Source organism: Sminthopsis crassicaudata, chromosome 2 (genome assembly GCF_048593235.1).
Source record: "Sminthopsis crassicaudata isolate SCR6 chromosome 2, ASM4859323v1, whole genome shotgun sequence".
NCBI lineage: Eukaryota > Metazoa > Chordata > Mammalia > Dasyuromorphia > Dasyuridae > Sminthopsis > Sminthopsis crassicaudata.
This window is the reverse complement of record NC_133618.1, coordinates 431295173-431313210: the sequence shown is the minus strand read 5'-3', so window position 1 is coordinate 431313210 and position 18038 is coordinate 431295173. Positions and strand designations below refer to the sequence as shown.

The window sequence follows — 18038 nt, the reverse complement described above, 5'->3', positions numbered from 1 at the left end:
ACAAGAACATGGAGAAGGAATAGTATCATTGTTCTTATCCCAAGGCAGGAGATCAGGCTAGTAACTTGATGAATTGGTGCCCTCTCCCCTCATACAGTTCCCATCATTATGTCCCCTTCAATTATGACAGTAAATTCATTAATAATTTTATTGACTTTGTTTTCTGAATCATAAGTCTAAAACCTCTGAAGGGAAAAGGGAAAGGTCTTAGTAGCAGCTTAAAACAAGTAGAATAAAATTGAGTCTATAGACATTCATCTTGTTTTGGCTTCCTCTGGTGTGTTTACAACTGTACCCTGCTTGTTTTTGCCTACGCAGATAGAAAAAGGGGTTCTGCTGTGACCACTAATTGAGTTGTTTACACATGGAGAGTATAATCCTTGAACTTAATGGTGAACTAGTAAAAAAAATACACAAAAGAAATACACAGTCCAGTATCTCTCATTCCTCTTGTTTTCTCATAAATGTAGTGTTTTTCATCCTGCTGAGGAGCAGAATTGTTTTCCACTCTAGATAGCAACAAAAGATTCCTGTTTGTAGAACCACACAAATTGCCCTTAAATTCCCTAGGGTTCCATCACACTATTGGATTAGCATTTAACATTTCCTAGAATCTACACATGTGTACTTATCACAACCTTAACTCTAAGGTGCCAGAGTACCTATTCTTTTTTTTTTTTTTTTCCTATTTTTTTTAAATTTAATTTTTATTTTATTTTATAAGCATAACTTTTTTTTTTTTTTTTGACAGTACATATGCATGGGTAGTTTTTTACAACATTATCTCTTGCACGCACTTCTGTTCAGATTTTTTCCCTTCCTTCCCCAACCCCCTCCCCCAGATGGCAGGCAGTCTTATACATGTTAAATATATTACAGTATATTCTAGATACAATATATGTGTGTAGAACCGAATTTCTTGTTGCACAGGAAGAATTGGATTCAGAAGGTAAAAAAAAACAGTTTACACTCATTTCCCAGTGTTCCTTTTCTGGATGTAGCTGATTCTGTCCATAATTAATCAATTGGAATTGGATTAGCTCTTCTCTATGTTGAAGATATCCACTTCCATCAGCATACATCCTCGTATAGTATCATTGTTGAAGTGTATAATGATCTTCTGGTTCTGCTCGTTTCACTTAGCATCAGTTGATGTAAGTCTCTCCAAGCCTCTCTGTATTTCTCCTGTTGGTCTTTTCTTACAGAACAATACTATTCCATAACATTCATATACCATAATTTACCCAACCATAATCCAATTGATGGACATCCATTCATTTTCCAGCTTCTAGCCACTATGAAAAGGGCTGCCACAAACATTTTGGCACATACAGGTCCCTTTCCCTTCTTTAGTATTTCCTTGGGATATAAGCCTAGTAGTAGCACTGCTGGGTCAAAGGGTATGCACATTTTGATAACTTTTTGGGCATAATTCCAGATTGCTCTCCAGAATGGTTAGATTCTTTCACAACTCCACCAACAATGCATCAGTGTCCCAGTTTTCCCACAGCCCCTCCAACATTCATCGTTATTTGTTCCTGTCATCTTAGCCAATCTGACAGGTGTGTAATGATATGTCAGAGTTGTCTTAATTTGCATTTCTCTGATCAATAGTGATTTGGAACACTCATATGAGCAGAAATAGTTTTAATTTCATCATCTGAAAATTGTCTGTTCATATCCTTTGACCATTTATCAATTGGAGAATGGCTTGATTTCTTATAAATTAAAGTCAATTCTCTGTATATTTTGGAGATGAGGCCTTTATCAGAATCTTTAACTGTAAAAATGTTTTCCCAATTTGTTACTTCCCTTCTAATCTTGTTTGCATTAGTTTTGTTTGTGCAGAAACTTTTTAATTTGGTGTAATCAAAATTTTCTATTTTGTGATCAATAATGGTCTCTAGTTCTCCCTTGGACACAAACTCCTTCCCTCCTCCACAAGTCTGAGAGGTAAACCATCCCATGTTCCTCCAATTTATTTATGATTTCGTTCTTTATGCCTAAATCTTGGACCCATTTTGATCTAATCTTAGTATGTGGTGTTAAATGTGGGTCCATGCCTAGTTTCTGCCATACTAATTTCCAGTTTTCCCAGCAGTTTTTGTCAAATAATGAATTCTTATCCCAAAATTTGGGATCTTTGGGTTTGTCAAACACTAGATTGCTATTTTTATTCACTATCTTGCCCTGTGAACCTAACACATGCCATTGATCAACTAGTCTATTTCTTAGCCAATACCAAATGGTTTTGGTGACTGTTGCTTTATAATATAGTTCTAGATCAGGTACAGCTAGACCACCTTCATTTAATTTTTTTTTCATTACTTCCCTTGAAATTCTCGACCTTTTGTTGTTCCATATGAATTCTGTTGTTATTTTTTCTAGATTATTTAAATAGTTTCTTGGAAGTCTGATTGGTATAGCACTAAATAAATAGATTAGTTTAGGGAGTATTGTCATCTTAATTATATTCGCTCGCCCTATCCAAGAGCACTGAATGTCTTTCCAATTATTTAAATCTGACTTTATTTTTGTGGCAAGTGTTTTGTAATTTTGCTCATATAATTCCTGACTCTCCTTTGGTAGATATATTCCCAAATATTTTATACTATCGACCGTTATTTTGAATGGAATTTCTCTTTGTATCTCTTGCTGTTAATGTATAAAAATGCTGAGGATTTATGTGGATTTATTTTGTATCCTGCAACTTTGCTAAAATTCTGAATTATTTCTAATAGCTTTTTATAGCAGTCTTTGGGGTTCTCTAAGTATACCATCATGTCATCTGCGAAAAGTGACAATTTGATTTCTTCATTTCCTACTCTAATTCCTTGAATCTCTTTCTCAGCTCTTATTGCCGAGGCTAGAGTTTCTAGTACTATATTGAATAGTAATGGTGATAGTGGGCAACCTTGTTTCACTCCTGATCTTATAGGGAAAGGTTCTAGTTTATCGCCATTACATATGATGTTTACTGAAGGTTTTAAATATATGCTCATTATTTTAAGGAATAGTCCATTTATTCCTATACTCTCAAGCGTTTTTAGTAGGAATGGATGTTGGATTTTATCAAATGCTTTTTCTGCACAGAGTACCTATTCTTAAAAAAGGAAAAATAGTTGGAAAGTGTTCATATTTGTATAATTCCTATATAAAGGACATGAATGGAACTATTTCCTTTGAGAAGAGTAGTCCAACAAAGTCAAATAAGGGAAGTCAAATATATAGTTTAAAGTAGTAGAGGAGATTACAGCAGAAGGCAATATGAGAATGATGAAGATTGATTCCATGTAAGAGCAAGAATCTTGAATTAGGAGGATCCTACCATTTGCTAGTAAAGAAAAACTGAAAGGAGGTATAAGAGAGTAAGATTAAGATGGAGATAGATGAAGCTTCAAGCAGGTCACAGTTGGCCTGTGACCACACCAGAGGAAGCCAAAGATGAATGACTACAGACTCAATTATATTCTACATTTCAAGCTGCTACTGAGACCTTTCCCCTTTCCCTACTTCAAAGGTTTTAGACTCATGAGGCAGGAGGATATAAAATATAACATGTTCCAAAGTGGTAGGAGAAATCTGAAGGTAAGAGACCTCACTTGTCAGAGGGTGTGTGTGTGTGTGTGTGTGTGTGTGTGTATGTGTATGTGTGTGTGTGTGTGTGTGTGTGTGTGTGTGTGTGTGTGTGTGTGTAGATGCTTGCACATTCATGCAAGAAAATTCCAAGGTATGTGAATACATACCATGTCCTTGGAGAAAGAGAGGACAACAAAGTCATTGTGGAATAATTAGGCCTTAACGAAACTGGGAGGAACATGAACAAGGAGAATCTGAATGGGAAAGTGTCATTTCCCATGTCCCTTCCATTTGTGGAGTATGGTATAAATAAAAGAGATCGAAGAAAGTAGGGTACAAAGGATAATTAGGGAGCATTCGGTTTTGACTAAAACAGATGAATTTGGAGCCACATTATGGAACAGAAAATTATATATTATGTGGACATTGGACAACCACTGAATATTTTTTAGTGGAGTACTCTCATGATCAGGATAATACATTAAGAAGATTGCTGAGGTTCTATTGTGAAAGATACATAGGAGAGTCCTAGAAGAATAGGAGACTAAGGAAGGAAAAGTTTGGGGAGGAAATGAGGGAAATCAGATGCAGAAGTTGCCTTAAAAAAGTTTGTTTAAATGCCTACTTTGTGCTTAGATACAAAGGCAGAATGAAATGCATCCTAATCTCAAATGGCTTAAATTCTATTGGTTGGAAACAATACCTAACTAGATAAATAAATACTGAGTAAATGCAAAGTAATTGGGGCTTAAGTACTAAGTGGAATTGAGGAGACAATGGTTAAATCTAGTTTAGCATTGATTTAATCCTACAACAAATAATAGTTTCCTAATGATATAATGATTGGTGTATACTCAGTGTGAAACATATAAGGAAGAAGCTCTCAGGGGGCAAAAAAGGGACAAGCACACTAAAAGCTCTTGGAGTCTGAGACAGATTCATTCCATTGTCCATCTTTCTGGTGGCTGCAGGCACAAACCTTTGGAGTCGAGGAGATTCAGAAGCCAGAGAAAGCAGGTGGGAGCTCAAGGGAGTTCAACCTCTCAGAACCAAGGAGAGAGATAGGCCTCCAGAAAACTAGTCAAGCTCCAAGTGAAGGAGATAAGACTTTTGAAAGAGATAATAAAAGATTTGAACTTTAACACCAGGCTGCACTTGTGGTGATTACTGAACTGAAAGGAAGGCTGCTCACAGAGACCCCAAGGAAACCAAAACAGAGAACATTTCATTTTAGAGAGAATGTTACACAAAGTGGGGAAGGTGTGGCTAGACAACATTTTGTATAAAGCCTTGAAGGTTTAGGAAACTACTAAGTTCAGTGTGAGTTACCAATATATAACCTAAAAGAGCTAGAATCATTGATTGCCATTAATAGACGTCATGGAGATTATAAGACTTGTCTTCTCATCAGAACACATTTGGCACTCGGTCAACAAGCCTTTAGAAATAACACTGTGCCTGACATTGTGCTAAGTGAGGGAAATTAAAAAAAAAAAAAAAAAAAAAAGGCAGAAACACTCCTCACATTCAAATGGGCATGACAACATGTAAATAACTAGGTAAATTCCAAATACAGAAAAGTGGGAGATTAACTCAAAAGGGAAGGCAGTCACAGTGGGAGAGACTGAAAACACCTTCCTACAGACAGTGAGATTTGTTCTGAGCCTTAAAGAAAGTCAGTGGTTTAGGCAGAATTGAGCACAGAAGCATTCCACACCTAATATTCAAAGGCTCAGGGATAAGAGATGGAGTGTCATATGTAAGAAATGTTGGAAAGTAAATCAGTGTAGCTTGATCGTAGAGCATGTGGAGAGGAGTAAGGTATAAATAAACTGAAAAGAAGGAAGGCTTTTAGTGCCAAAACAGGAGTTTATTATCTTGTAGGTGATAGGGAATTACTGGAGTTTATTGAGGATTGGCAGGAGAAAGGAAGGAGGAAGCATTGAAATGGTTACGTCAGTTCAATAGAGCTGATAATTTAATACATGGAAACTGATGAGATCACCATATAAAATAATATATCATGAAAACAGATGAGGGCCCATAACAGGAAGTTAGTGAATGCCTATAGTTAGTTGATAATGACATATATGAAGAACTACCAAGTGAGACCAAAGAGTTGTGAAACAGATAAAAAGAGAACTAGGAGAGAGCAGTGTCAGCATAGTCCAGAAAGGACAGTTTCCAGGAGAGACAAGCATTATCAAATGCTGCAGAAAGGTCAAGAAAAGAATGAGGTTTGGTCATTTGATAATTAGTTGATCAATGATAACTTTAAAAACAACATTTTTAGTTTGTGTTCATATTATAGAAAGGGAGACGATTTGATAGAAGTAAGAAGACTTATGAACTAGACAGCATTTTAAACCCAACATGCCAGCTGCTTAGGTCCAATTTTATTTTATGTTCTCAAAGTTTGAATATGTCATTATATGGGAGCTGTTGGCCTTCTTTCATTAAACTGTCAAAACCCTTGCTTTGTCTTGAAGAAACCAAGTCATATTGGATCATTTGAGCTAATTGCATTTAATGTTTTTATCCTTTTGTTTTTTAAAAATTAAACTCCCTTGCTTTAGTGCTATAACCTATCCTATCTTTAAACCTTTTCTCTTGCTTTCATCTTCCCAAAGTGCTTCCTTCCCTCTCTCTCTGTCCACTCTTTCTTTATTCTACTTCCATCTGTCAGAATCCTTCCTTTTTCCCTTACTAAAATCTCTCTAAAGCCCTTTTCTTTATAGAATTTTCTTGTATAATCATATTCGACTAGGTAAAAGTTATCTCTTCACACATCTCAAAGTACTTTGCTTTGACTTTTTAGTTTTAAGGTTTTTGTATGTCTTTCCCACTAAATATTGTGAACTTTTTAAGAGTAGGGCTTGTGCCATGTGTATCTTTGTATTCCCATCAAACAGCACAGTACCTTGGATGTAGGAGATATTTAATAAGTATTTGAATTGAGTTAAGAAATTATAATTTCAGTTTTTGTTATTAAAGTGGTTTTTTTTAAAATAAAACTGCTACTGCCATCATCAGAAAAAAATATGTAAAATAGTTAAAATTTAAAGTGTGAAAGTTCCATGTATCATTGGATACATTAGAGAGAAACAGTAACTAAGAATACAATCAAGAAGAAGATTAGTATCTAATTAGAATTATAAGTCTTTATTTAAAGCTTTAATTTAAATTCTCATGTAACCAAAGATGATTTCATTGTTATTTTAATAAAGTTTGTTTTGGTAGGAAATATATAAGGTATGTGCTGTAATCCAAGACAGCATTTTATGAAAGAGCTGACCTTTTTGACTACAGAGTTATAATTTAGGTATCCTCAGTCACTTGGTGCCAGCCCCTCAAATTGGATATATAGTACTTAGGAGGTAATAGAAAAGTCCATGTATTATACAAATAAATCCAAATCGATAATGTCACAACAAGCATGAAACATATATGTGTTTGATGCAGGTACTGTACTTTTTTGATTTAATTAAAGAAGGAAGAAAAGAAAAAGGTAAAACTATAACCCATTAATGAATGGGAAATACTTATTCACTTGATAAATGTGAGTTTCTTTCTCTCACAAAGGTACCTCCCTCTGCAGGATATCATGTGTATGGAATGCCTCTCTCGGAAGCTGAAGGAAGCAGTGACCCTGTACCTGAGGGTAGTGAAGATTGTAGATCTTTGTGCAGGCCGCTGGTGGGAATATATGCCAACTGGTGAGTGATGACTTTATTAGCTAACATGTGGTTGAATCTCTTTATATGATAATATTATGGGAAAGATAATGATTTCTTTGTTAGAAAAATTTCTCAGTTTATGGGCAAGCATAATGGAGAAATGATTTGAATTGCTATATGATTGTCACAGTAGTGTAATGGGATGTTTGAAATAAATTGAGGCTACAGTTTAATGTAATGCTTTAATAATTTAATTCTTTCCAAGTAAGCAGCTCCATCTGATTGTGCCATAAGTACATAGCCTTATTGGCAAACAACTTAAGAATTTGCAGCAGGGAATAGAAATTGCAGAGTCAGAAGTAGACTTGATGAGGCTGTCCTCAGAATAGAATGTTTGCAAGTACACCCTCATTTGAAGTATTTAGACAGAAGCTGAATGACCACTTGTCAGGGATTTGTAAATAGTAAAATAGGGATCATAATAATCTATATAGTGATTATAAAAATAAAATACTTAGCAAGATACAAAATATTATATAAGATGAATTATTATTGTTCTATTTGTTAATCTCTAAAACTTCCTATTTTTGTTTGTCTTTGATCCTGACTTTTCCTATTTTAGTGTTCTCAATGTATTTGATATTTTAAAAAAATCTTTACATCCATTTTCTACCAGATCTTTTAAGTTTAGCTAAAATATTGCTTTCTGAATAAAGCCTTTTCTACTTCCTGTCAGTAGTAATATTTGTCTCATTGGATCTTTTAGCACCTTGTACTTTACTGACAGTTTCTAGTTATGTGATCCTAGGCAAGTCACTTAACTTTGTTTGCTCAGTTTCCTTTTCTGTAAAATGAGCTGGAGAAGGAATTGATAGAGCAGTAGTCCTCAAACTTTTTAAATAGGGGGCCAATTCACTGTCTCTCAGATTTGTTGGAGGGCTGAACTATAGTAAAAACAAAAACTCACACTCTGTCTCCACCCCTCAGTCCATTTGCCATAACCCGTTGGGCTGAATAAACGTCATCAGCGGGCCACATCTGGTCTGCTGGGCCGTAGTTTGAGAACCCCTGTGATAGAGCATTGCAGTATCTCTTATCAGATTTTGAGAGGAGACAGGAACCTTGCCTGATTTACTTTGTGTCCTCTAAGTGCCCAAGATAACACATGGTACATATAAGACATTCTGCAAATATTTTGGGATGAATAAATTATTGAGCAAATTTATACATCCTGATATTTTGCCATCCTAAAACTATAATGACTTATTCCTCTCATTGCCAGATCCTTTAAGAGGTTATTTACAAAGCCTTTTTCTACTTTGAAGTCAGAAGTTTAAGTATTATTGATAACATTTTGCAGAAGAGGAATCTAAGGTCAAGAGAAAGGAAGTGACTTGCCCAAGAAAAGAAATTTTATTAGAGATAAATGTACTTGCAGCATAACTATATCCTGTGTGACTTAACAATAATTTTTGGAAAATCTGAATATTTTAGTGGACTCAGTGTTAGTCAATAATGTGATATAGCAACCAATGAAACTTAATGGACTTTTAAGCCTTTTAAGCTACAGAAAGAAAGGCATATTATTTTGGCGTAGGGTGGTGGTAGTTCTGCTAGGCTCTGTCCTGTTAAATTATATCTGCAATATTATGTTCAATATTATGTGGGTGCCATAATTAAGGAAGACAGTAAGTAGATAATCCAGAAACCATCTAGAGGAGATTGTGCATGATAAATGGAGGTGGAACAATCTAGAGAGAAAAAAAAAATATGGAGTAAAGAGAAATAATAATTGTCATGTGGAGGGAATTTTTTATATCTATATCTATATAGTCATAGAAGCAGGTACTAGATTTTGAACCAATATATTTGATTACAGATCCTAGCTTTCCTTCTTAATATTTGTATTATTCTGTCACCTAATCTCTCTGGATCTCAGATTTCTCATCTGTAAAGTAAGGGATATGGACAATGTAGTCTGTAAGATCCAAGTTGTGTTGGAACAAAGGAAGAACACCTAGAAACTCTGAAGAAATAGTAATTTAAAATAAATTAGCATTTTCCCAATATGAGAGCTTATTCATTAAAACCATATTAAACGAAATATATCAATGAGGCAATGTACTCACTAATGTTAACATAATGAAGTGTCCTTCCAGATGAGGAAAGTGAGATTTAGAGAAAAGGCTGATTCAAGTTTGTTGATAGTAGTTCTGGCAAGGCCCAGATTTGATTTTAGGGCCTTTTGCTTCAAATCCAACACTAAAGTACTTTCCCATTATACCACAGTACCCAAATTAGTGTTAAAACTAGGATTGGAATCCAGGTCTTTGGCTCACAAGTCCAGCCTTTCTTTTACTATATTGCCAGGCTTATCTAAACTATAAGGTTATTTGGTCTCAAAGTTTTGCTTTACCTTGACACAGGTCCTGGTAAAATAAGATTTAGTTATCTGTTGCCTCATTTAAAATTCATGAAAACAAATTTTTCACTTGGTGTTTAAGCAGATACCATTCAACTAGTCTTTATCATAAACACTGCTGTGACTGATAAAGTCTTAGGATCTCCTTATTTTCTGGTCAGCTTTTGCTGTAGGACTATCCTGGCTCTGTCATTTCCTTTCTTGTGTTTTTTGGGGAACCTAGGAACAGCTACATAGGACAAATCTCATGAATACTTGGCTCTGTCAGTTAAGAAGTCTCTGTTTGGACCCTCTCTAATTTGGATTAAGTAGCATCTTCCTACCCTTTTAGGGTTTTGAGAAAATTAGTACTGCGCATAAAGTCAGTACAAATTGGTTTTCAATTCCTGGTCCTGTCAGTAGCCATATGGCCCTCTACATATCCATTTCTTTATTTGCCAAATAAGAATAGTAATATTTGGATTTTTTACCATTACAGCATTGTCATGAAGAAAGCATATGAACTTTCAAAGGCAGCATAAATTGAGTTGTCTCTTCTTACCATCAAAAGAATGATTTATTTGAAACACTGGGAGATAGGACTATGAAATGAGTTGAAAAGTATAAAATGACTTAGGGTAGATATGGGAGAATGCCTAAGAAGAAAGATTACTGTTAAGAGAAATTTTATTCCTGTGTGGTCTTTTTTGTTATCCTCATCATATCCTTCACTTCCTTTAAACTTTGACTTTAGAACTTAATACTTCAAAAGTTGCATAATCTTAAGAATAGCAAAATCATCTTCATTCGTTCTTTTTTTATTTTATAATTGTAACATTTTTTTTTGACAGTACATATGCATAGGTAATTTTTTTTTTTTTTTTACAACATTATCCCTTGTACTCCTTTCTGTTCCAAATTTTTCCCCTCCTTCCCTCCACCCCCTCCCCTAGATGGCAGGCATTCCCTTACATATTAAATATCTTATAGTATAAGCTAGGTACAATATATATGTGCAGAACCGAATTTTTTTGTTGTTGTTGCAAAGGAAGAATTGTATTTGGAAGGTAAAAATAATCTGGGAAGAAAAACAAAAAAAATGCTCACAGTTTACACTCATTTCCCAGTGTTCCCTTTCTGGATGTAGCTGATTCTGTCCATTATTGATCAGTTGGAATTGGATTAGCTCTTCTCTATGTTGAAGATATCCACTTCCATCAGAATACATCCTCATACAGTATCATTGTTGAAGTGTATAATGATCTCCTAGTTCTGCTTGTTTCACTCAGCTTCAGTTGATGTAAGTCTCTCCAAGCCTCTCTGTATTCCTCCTGTTGGTCTTTTCTTACAGAACAATACTATTCCATAACATTCATATACCATAATTTACCCAACCATTTTCCAATTGATGGACATCCATTCATTTTCCAGTTTCTAGCCACTACAAAAAGGGCTGCCACAAACATTTTTGCACATACAGGTCCCTTCCCTTCTTTAGTATTTCCTTGGGATATAAGCCTAGTAGTAGCACTGCTGGGTCAAAGGGTATGCACATTTTGATAACTTTTTGGGCATAATTCCAGATTGCTCTCCAGAATGGTTGGATTGTTTCACAACTCCACCAACAATGCATCAGTGTCCCAGTTTTCCCACATCCTCTCCAACATTCATCATTATTTGTTCCTGTCATCTTAGCCAATCTGACAGGTGTGTAGTGGTATCTCAGAGTTGTCTTAATTTGCATTTCTCTGATCAATAGTGACTCTTTCATATGAGTGGAAATAGCTTTAATTTCATCATCTGAAAATTGTCTGTTCATATCCTTTGACCATTTATCAATTGGAGAATGGCTTGATTTCTTATAAATTAATGTCAATTCTCTGTATATTTTGGAGATGAGGCCTTTATCTCCATTTGTTCTGATCTCTGTTTTGCCATTGGACCCAGATTAAATCAATTCACTTAAGAGGTCATGTCACCCCTTTCCTGTCAAGGTCCATTTTTAGAATGAAGTATGAACAATGAATGAATGAGTCTAAGAAGAAAGGAGGCATGACTTAAAGAGGCAGAAAGTCCTACCATGCCATTAATTAACCAGATAACATTGGGTAAATTATTTCACTTCTTTACAGCTCACTTGCTTCATTGGCATAATAGGGATAATAATCCCTGCCCTGTCAACAACACAAGTTGCTATGAATACCAAATAAGAAAATTAATATGGACTTGATTTGAAATTTATTAAATAAAATAATGTCATGTTGATAGGTTCCAGTATACTTTTCTCATAAAAACTTGGTATAGTGATAATGATGTTAATAATCATGTTATACCACCATACAGGATGCTACTATAGAAATAAATAAAGCTTATTGTTGTGATATGGGAGCCATCTGCCAGTGGCTGCTGAAGGTCTAACTCAAACCTGTAGAATGGATCTCTTCATGTGAGAAGATGATGATGATGATGATGATATAAGGAGACTAAGAGGCAATTGCTATTCTCTGACCTCTAAAACAAAAGAAAGCAGGTGATATAAAGGGCCGCAGATAGTGGGGGAACTCTGGATAAGATATAAGACCCTTCAGTCCAGAGTTCCCCCACTATCTGTGGCCCTCTACATCTATCTCTAACACATCTTCCAATATGTGTTGGGGAAGGGTGTAAGTGTATTCCTTCAGTTTATAAGTTTGATTTCTTTCCCTTTTTCTTTTTACACTTAATACTATTTTATTTTTCCAATTACATGTGAAGATAGTTTTCAGCACTTGTCTTTAAGATTTTGAGTGGCAAACTTTTTTTGCCCTCTTTCTTTCATCTCTTCCTCCTCAAGACAGCTTGCAATCTGATAAGCTTTATATAATCATTTTAAACATATTTCCATATTACTTATATTGGGAAAGAAAAATCAGAATAAAAGGGAAAAACCACAAGAAAGAAAAAAACAAGATGAAAATAGTATGCTTCAATCCACATTCAGTCTTCATAGGTCTCTCTTTGGATGCACATGACATTGTTCATCCCATGTCTGTTGGAATTATCTTGGATCACTGTAATACTGAGAAAAGCTAAGTCTGTCACAATTGATCATCACATAATCTTACTGTTGCTGTGTACAATGTTCTCCTGGTTCTGCTCACTTTACTCAGCATCAGATTGTAAATAAATCTCTCCAAGCTTTTCTGAAACCAGCCTACTCATCATTTCTTACAGAACAATAATATTCCATTACATTCATATACCATAACTTACTCAGCTATTCCCTAATTTGTGGGCATTCACTCAATTTCCAATCCTTGCCACCACAAAAAAGAACTGCTACAACCATTTTTGCACATGGGTTCTTTTCCCGTTTTTGTCACCTCATTGGTTTATAGACCCAGCAATAACAATGCTAGATCGCAGAGAATGCAGTTTTATAGCCTTTTGGACATGGTTCCAAATAGCTCTTCAGAATGGCTGGATCAATTCACAACTCCAGCAGCAATGCACTAATGATTTAGTTTTCTCACATCTCTTCCAGCATTTATCATTATCTTTTCCTGTCATTTTAGCCAATTTCTTTTTTTTTTTTTTTAATAATTTTTATTATATATTTTTTTATAATATTATCCCTTGTATTCATTTTTCCAAATTATCTCCCCCCCCCTACTCCCTCCCCCCATGACAGGTAATCCCATACATTTTACATGTGTTACAATATAACCTAGATACAATACATGTGTGTAAATACCATTTTCTTGTTGCACAATAAGCATTAGATTCCGAAGGTACATGTAACCTGGGCAGACAGATATTAGTGCTAACAATTTACATTCACTTCCCAGTGTTTCTTCTCTGGGTGTAGCTACCTCTGTCCATCATTGATCATCTGGAAGTAAGTTGGCTCTTTTTTATGTTGAAGATATCCACTTCCATCAGCATACATCCTCGTACAGGATCATTGTTGAAGTGTATAATGATCTTCTGGTTCTGCTCGTTTCACTTAGCATCAGTTGATGTAAGTCTCTCCAAGCCTCTCTGTATTTCTCCTGTTGGTCATTTCTTACAGAACAATACTATTCCATAACGTTCATATACCATAATTTACCCAACCATTCTCCAATTGATGGACATCCATTCATTTTCCAGCTTTTAGCCACTATGAAAAGGGCTGCCACAAACATTTTGGCACATACAGGTCCCTTTCCCTTCTTTAGTATTTCCTTGGGATATAAGCCTAGTAGTAGCACTGCTGGGTCAAAGGGTATGCACATTTTGATAACTTTTTGGGCATAATTCCAGATTGCTCTCCAGAATGGTTGGATTCTTTCACAACTCCACCAACAATGCATCAGTGTCCCAGTTTTCCCACATCCCCTCCAACATTCCTCATTATTTGTTCCTGTCATCTTAGCCAATCTGACAGGTGTGTAGTGGTATCTCAGAGTTGTCTTAATTTGCATTTCTCTGATCAGTAGTGATTTGGAACACTCTTTCATGTGAGTGGATATAGTTTCAATTTCTTCATCTGAGAATTGTCTGTTCATATCCTTTGACCATTTATCAATTGGAGAATGGTTCGGTTTCTTATAAATTAGGGTCAGTTCTCTATATATTTTGGAAATGAGACCTTTGTCAGAACCTTTGCTTTTAAAAATATTTTCCCAATTTGTTACTTCCCTTCTAATCTTGTTTGCATTAGTATTGTTTGTACAGAAACTTTTTAGTTTGATTTAATCAAAATCTTCTATTTTGTGATCAATAATGATCTCTAGTTCTCCTCTGGTCATAAATTCTTTCCTCCTCCACAGGTCTGAGAGGTAAACTATCCTCTGTTCCTCTAATCTATTTATTATCTCACTCTTTATGCCTAAATCATGGACCCATTTTGATCTTATCTTGGTATATGGTGTTAAGTGTGGATCCATATCTAATTTCTGCCATATTAATTTCCAGTTTTCCCAACAGTTTTTTCCAAATAATGAATTTTTATCCCTAATGTTGGTATCTTTGGGTTTGTCAAAGATTAGATTGCTATAGATGTACCCTTTTTTGTCCTTTGTATCTAATCTGTTCCACTGATCTACCGGTCTATTTCTTAGCCAATACCAACTGGTTTTGGTGACTGCTCCTATATAATATAGCTTTAGATCAGTTACACTTAGACCACCTTCATTTAATTTTTTTTTTTCATTAGTTCCCTTGCAATTCTCGACCTTTTATTCTTCCATATGAATTTTGTTGTTATTTTTTCTAGGTCATTGAAATAGTTTCTTGGGAGTCTGATTGGTATAGCACTAAATAAATAGATTAGTTTGGGGAGTATTGTCATCTTTATTATATTCACTCGGCCTATCCAAGAGCACTGAATGTCTTTCCAGTTATTTAAATCTGACTTTATTTTTGTGGCAAGTGTTTTGTAATTTTGCTCATATAATTCCTGACTATTCTTTGGTAGATGGATTCCCAAATACTTTATACTCTCAACATTTGTTTGGAATGGAATTTCTCTTTGTATCTCTTGCTGTTGCATTTTGTTAGTGATATATAAAAATGCTGAGGATTTATGTGGATTTATTTTGTATCCTGCCACTTTGCTGAAATTTTGAATTATTTCTAGTAGCTTTTTAGCAGTCTTTGGGATTCTCTAAGTATACCATTATGTCATCTGCAAAAAGTGATAGTTTGATTTCCTCATTTCCTACTCTAATTTCTTGAATCTCTTTCTCGGCTCTTATTGCCGAGGCTAGCGTTTCTAGTACTATATTGAATAGTAATGGTGATAGTGGGCAACCTTGTTTCACTCCTGATCTTACTGGGAAAGGTTGCAGTTTATTTCTATTGCATATTATGCTTACTGAGGGTCTTAAATATATGCTCCTGATTATTCTAAGGAATAATCCATTTATTCCTATACTCTCAAGAGTTTTTTCTGCATCTATTGAGATGATCATATGGTTCTTATTAATTTGATTATTAATATGGTCAATTATATTAATAGTTTTCCTAATATTAAACCAGCCCTGCATTCCTGGAATAAATCCTACTTGATCATAGGGTATTATCCTGGAGATGATTTTCTGAAATCTTTTTGCTAATATCTTATTTAAGATTTTAGCATCAATATTCATTAAGGAAATTGGTCTATAATTTTCTTTCTCAGTTTTCGATCTACCTGGTTTAGGTATCAGTACCATGTCTGTGTCATAAAAGGAGTTTGGTAGGACTCCTTCATCCCCTATTTTTTCAAATAATTTATATAACATTGGGGCTAATTGTTCTTTAAATGTTTGGTAGAATTCACATGTGAATCCATCTGGTCCTGGGGATTTTTTCCTGGGGAGTTGATTAATAGCTTGTTCTATTTCTTTTTCTGAAATGGGACTATTTAAGCAATTTATCTCCTCCTCTGTTAATCTAGGGAGCCTATATTTTTGGAGGAAGTCATCCATTTCACTTAAGTTATCAAATTTATTGGCATAAAGTTGGGCAAAGTAACTCCTTATTATTTCTCTAATTTCCTCTTCATTGGTGGAAAGATCCCCCTTTTCATTTGTAAGACTTACAGTTTGATTTTCCTCTTTTTTCTGATCAAATTTACCAAAGGTTTATCTATTTTATTGGCTTTTTCATAAAACCAACTCTTGGTTTTATTTATTAATTCAATAGTTTTTTTACTTTCAATATTATTGATTTCTCCTTTTAATTTTTGTATTTCAAGTTTAATTTTTGGTTGGGGGTATTTTAGCCAATTTCATAAGTATTTAAGGTATTTCAGAGTAGTTTTCATCAGCATTTCTTTAATTAATCGTGATTTAGAGCATTTTTTCATATAGAGATGGCTTTAATTTCTTCATCTGAAAATTCTCTTAATATCCTTTGACCATTTTATCAGTCATGGGAATGACTTGTGTTCTTATAAATTTGACCCAGTTCTCTATACATTATAGAAATGAGCCCTTTATTAAAAACACATGCTGTAAAAATTGTTTCCTAGCTTTCTGCTTCCCTTTTAATCTTGGCTGCATTGGTTTTGTTTGTTCAAAACCTTTTTAAGTTTAATGTAATTTCATAATATTTTCTATTTATTGTTTGGTCATATATTCCCCCTTACTTCAAAGATCTGACAGGTAAACTGTTCCTTTGCTCTCCTAATTTGCTTATAGTCTCACCTTTTATGTCTAGTTCCTTCTTTTTCTTGGCAGACAGACTCATAACTATTTTTTGTCTACAGTTATTTTAAAGTTAAATTAAAATCAAAATTAAAATTAAATGGAATTTTTCTTTTTATCTCTTGCTGTTGGGCTTTGTTGGTGGTATATAGAATTGCCAGTTATTTATGTGGGTTCATTTTATATTCTGCAATTTTTATAAACTTAAATGTTTCAAGTATTTTTTTTTTGATTCATTAGGATTCTTTAAATATAAAATCATCTGCTAAGAGTGATAGTTTTATTTCCTCATTGCATATCCTAATTCCTTCAATATAGCTAAAGCTAGTATTTCTAGAGCAATATGACTGATAGTGGTGATAATGGCCATTGTTTCAACCCTGATCTTATTAGGAATGCTTCTAATTTACCTCCATTACATATAATGCTTGCTGGTGGTTTTAAATAAATATTTACTTACCATTTTAAGGAAAACTTCCATTTATTCTTATGTTATGTTTTTAAGATTTTTGCATCAATATTCATTAGGAAAATTGGTCTATAATCTTTCTCTGTTTTGGCCCTTCCTGGTTTAGGTGTCAGCAACCATATCTATGTCATAAAAGAAATTTGGTATGACTCCTTCACCTATTTTTTCAAATAGTTTATATATAGTATTTGAATTAATTATTCTTTAAATGTTTGGTAGAATTCACTAGTAAATCCATTTGGCACTGGAGATTTGTTCTTAGGGAATTCATTGATTTCTTGTTCAATTTATTTTTCTAAAACAAGCTATTTAAATATTTTATTTTCTCTTCTATTAATCTGAGCAATTTATATTTTTGTAAATATTCATCCCTTTCACTTAGATTGTCAGATTTATTGGCATATAATTTGGCATGATGGCTCCTAATTGTGCTTTAATTTCCTCTTCATTGGTGTGTTAAATTCACTCTTTTCTTTTTTGATAATAGTAATTTGATTTTCTTCTTTTCTTTTTCTAATCAAATTAACCAGTCAATTCTCTTTTTTTAGGAGTTGCTTTCTTCAGTTTTTTGTGCTTGTTTCTCAAAAAAAAAAAAAAAAAGAAAGAAAAAAAAAGAAAAGAAAAGAAAAGCTGTTGGCTTTCCCCCTATAATTCTCCTGAATAGCTTTCATTTCTTTTCTATAATTTTTCTTCTACCTCTCTTATTTGATTCATAAAATTCTATTTGAACTCTTCCAGGAGAATCTTTTTAGCCTGAG

The 18038-nt window shown here is 34.2% G+C and overlaps 1 protein-coding gene across 3 annotated transcripts in view; it reads left to right on the top strand.

Moving 5' to 3' along the window:
* The window catches only part of FBXO38 (F-box protein 38), a 120320-nt gene that overhangs the window by 28436 nt on the left and 73846 nt on the right, over positions 1–18038 (top strand). For 2 of the 3 annotated variants that reach the window (XM_074292144.1, XM_074292145.1), the window contains one exon: positions 7162–7295. In XM_074292144.1, the coding sequence (XP_074148245.1) occupies positions 7162–7295 (134 nt within the window). The remainder of the gene's footprint in view (positions 1–7161; positions 7296–18038) is intronic. The other variant, XM_074292147.1, reaches the window with a different exon arrangement.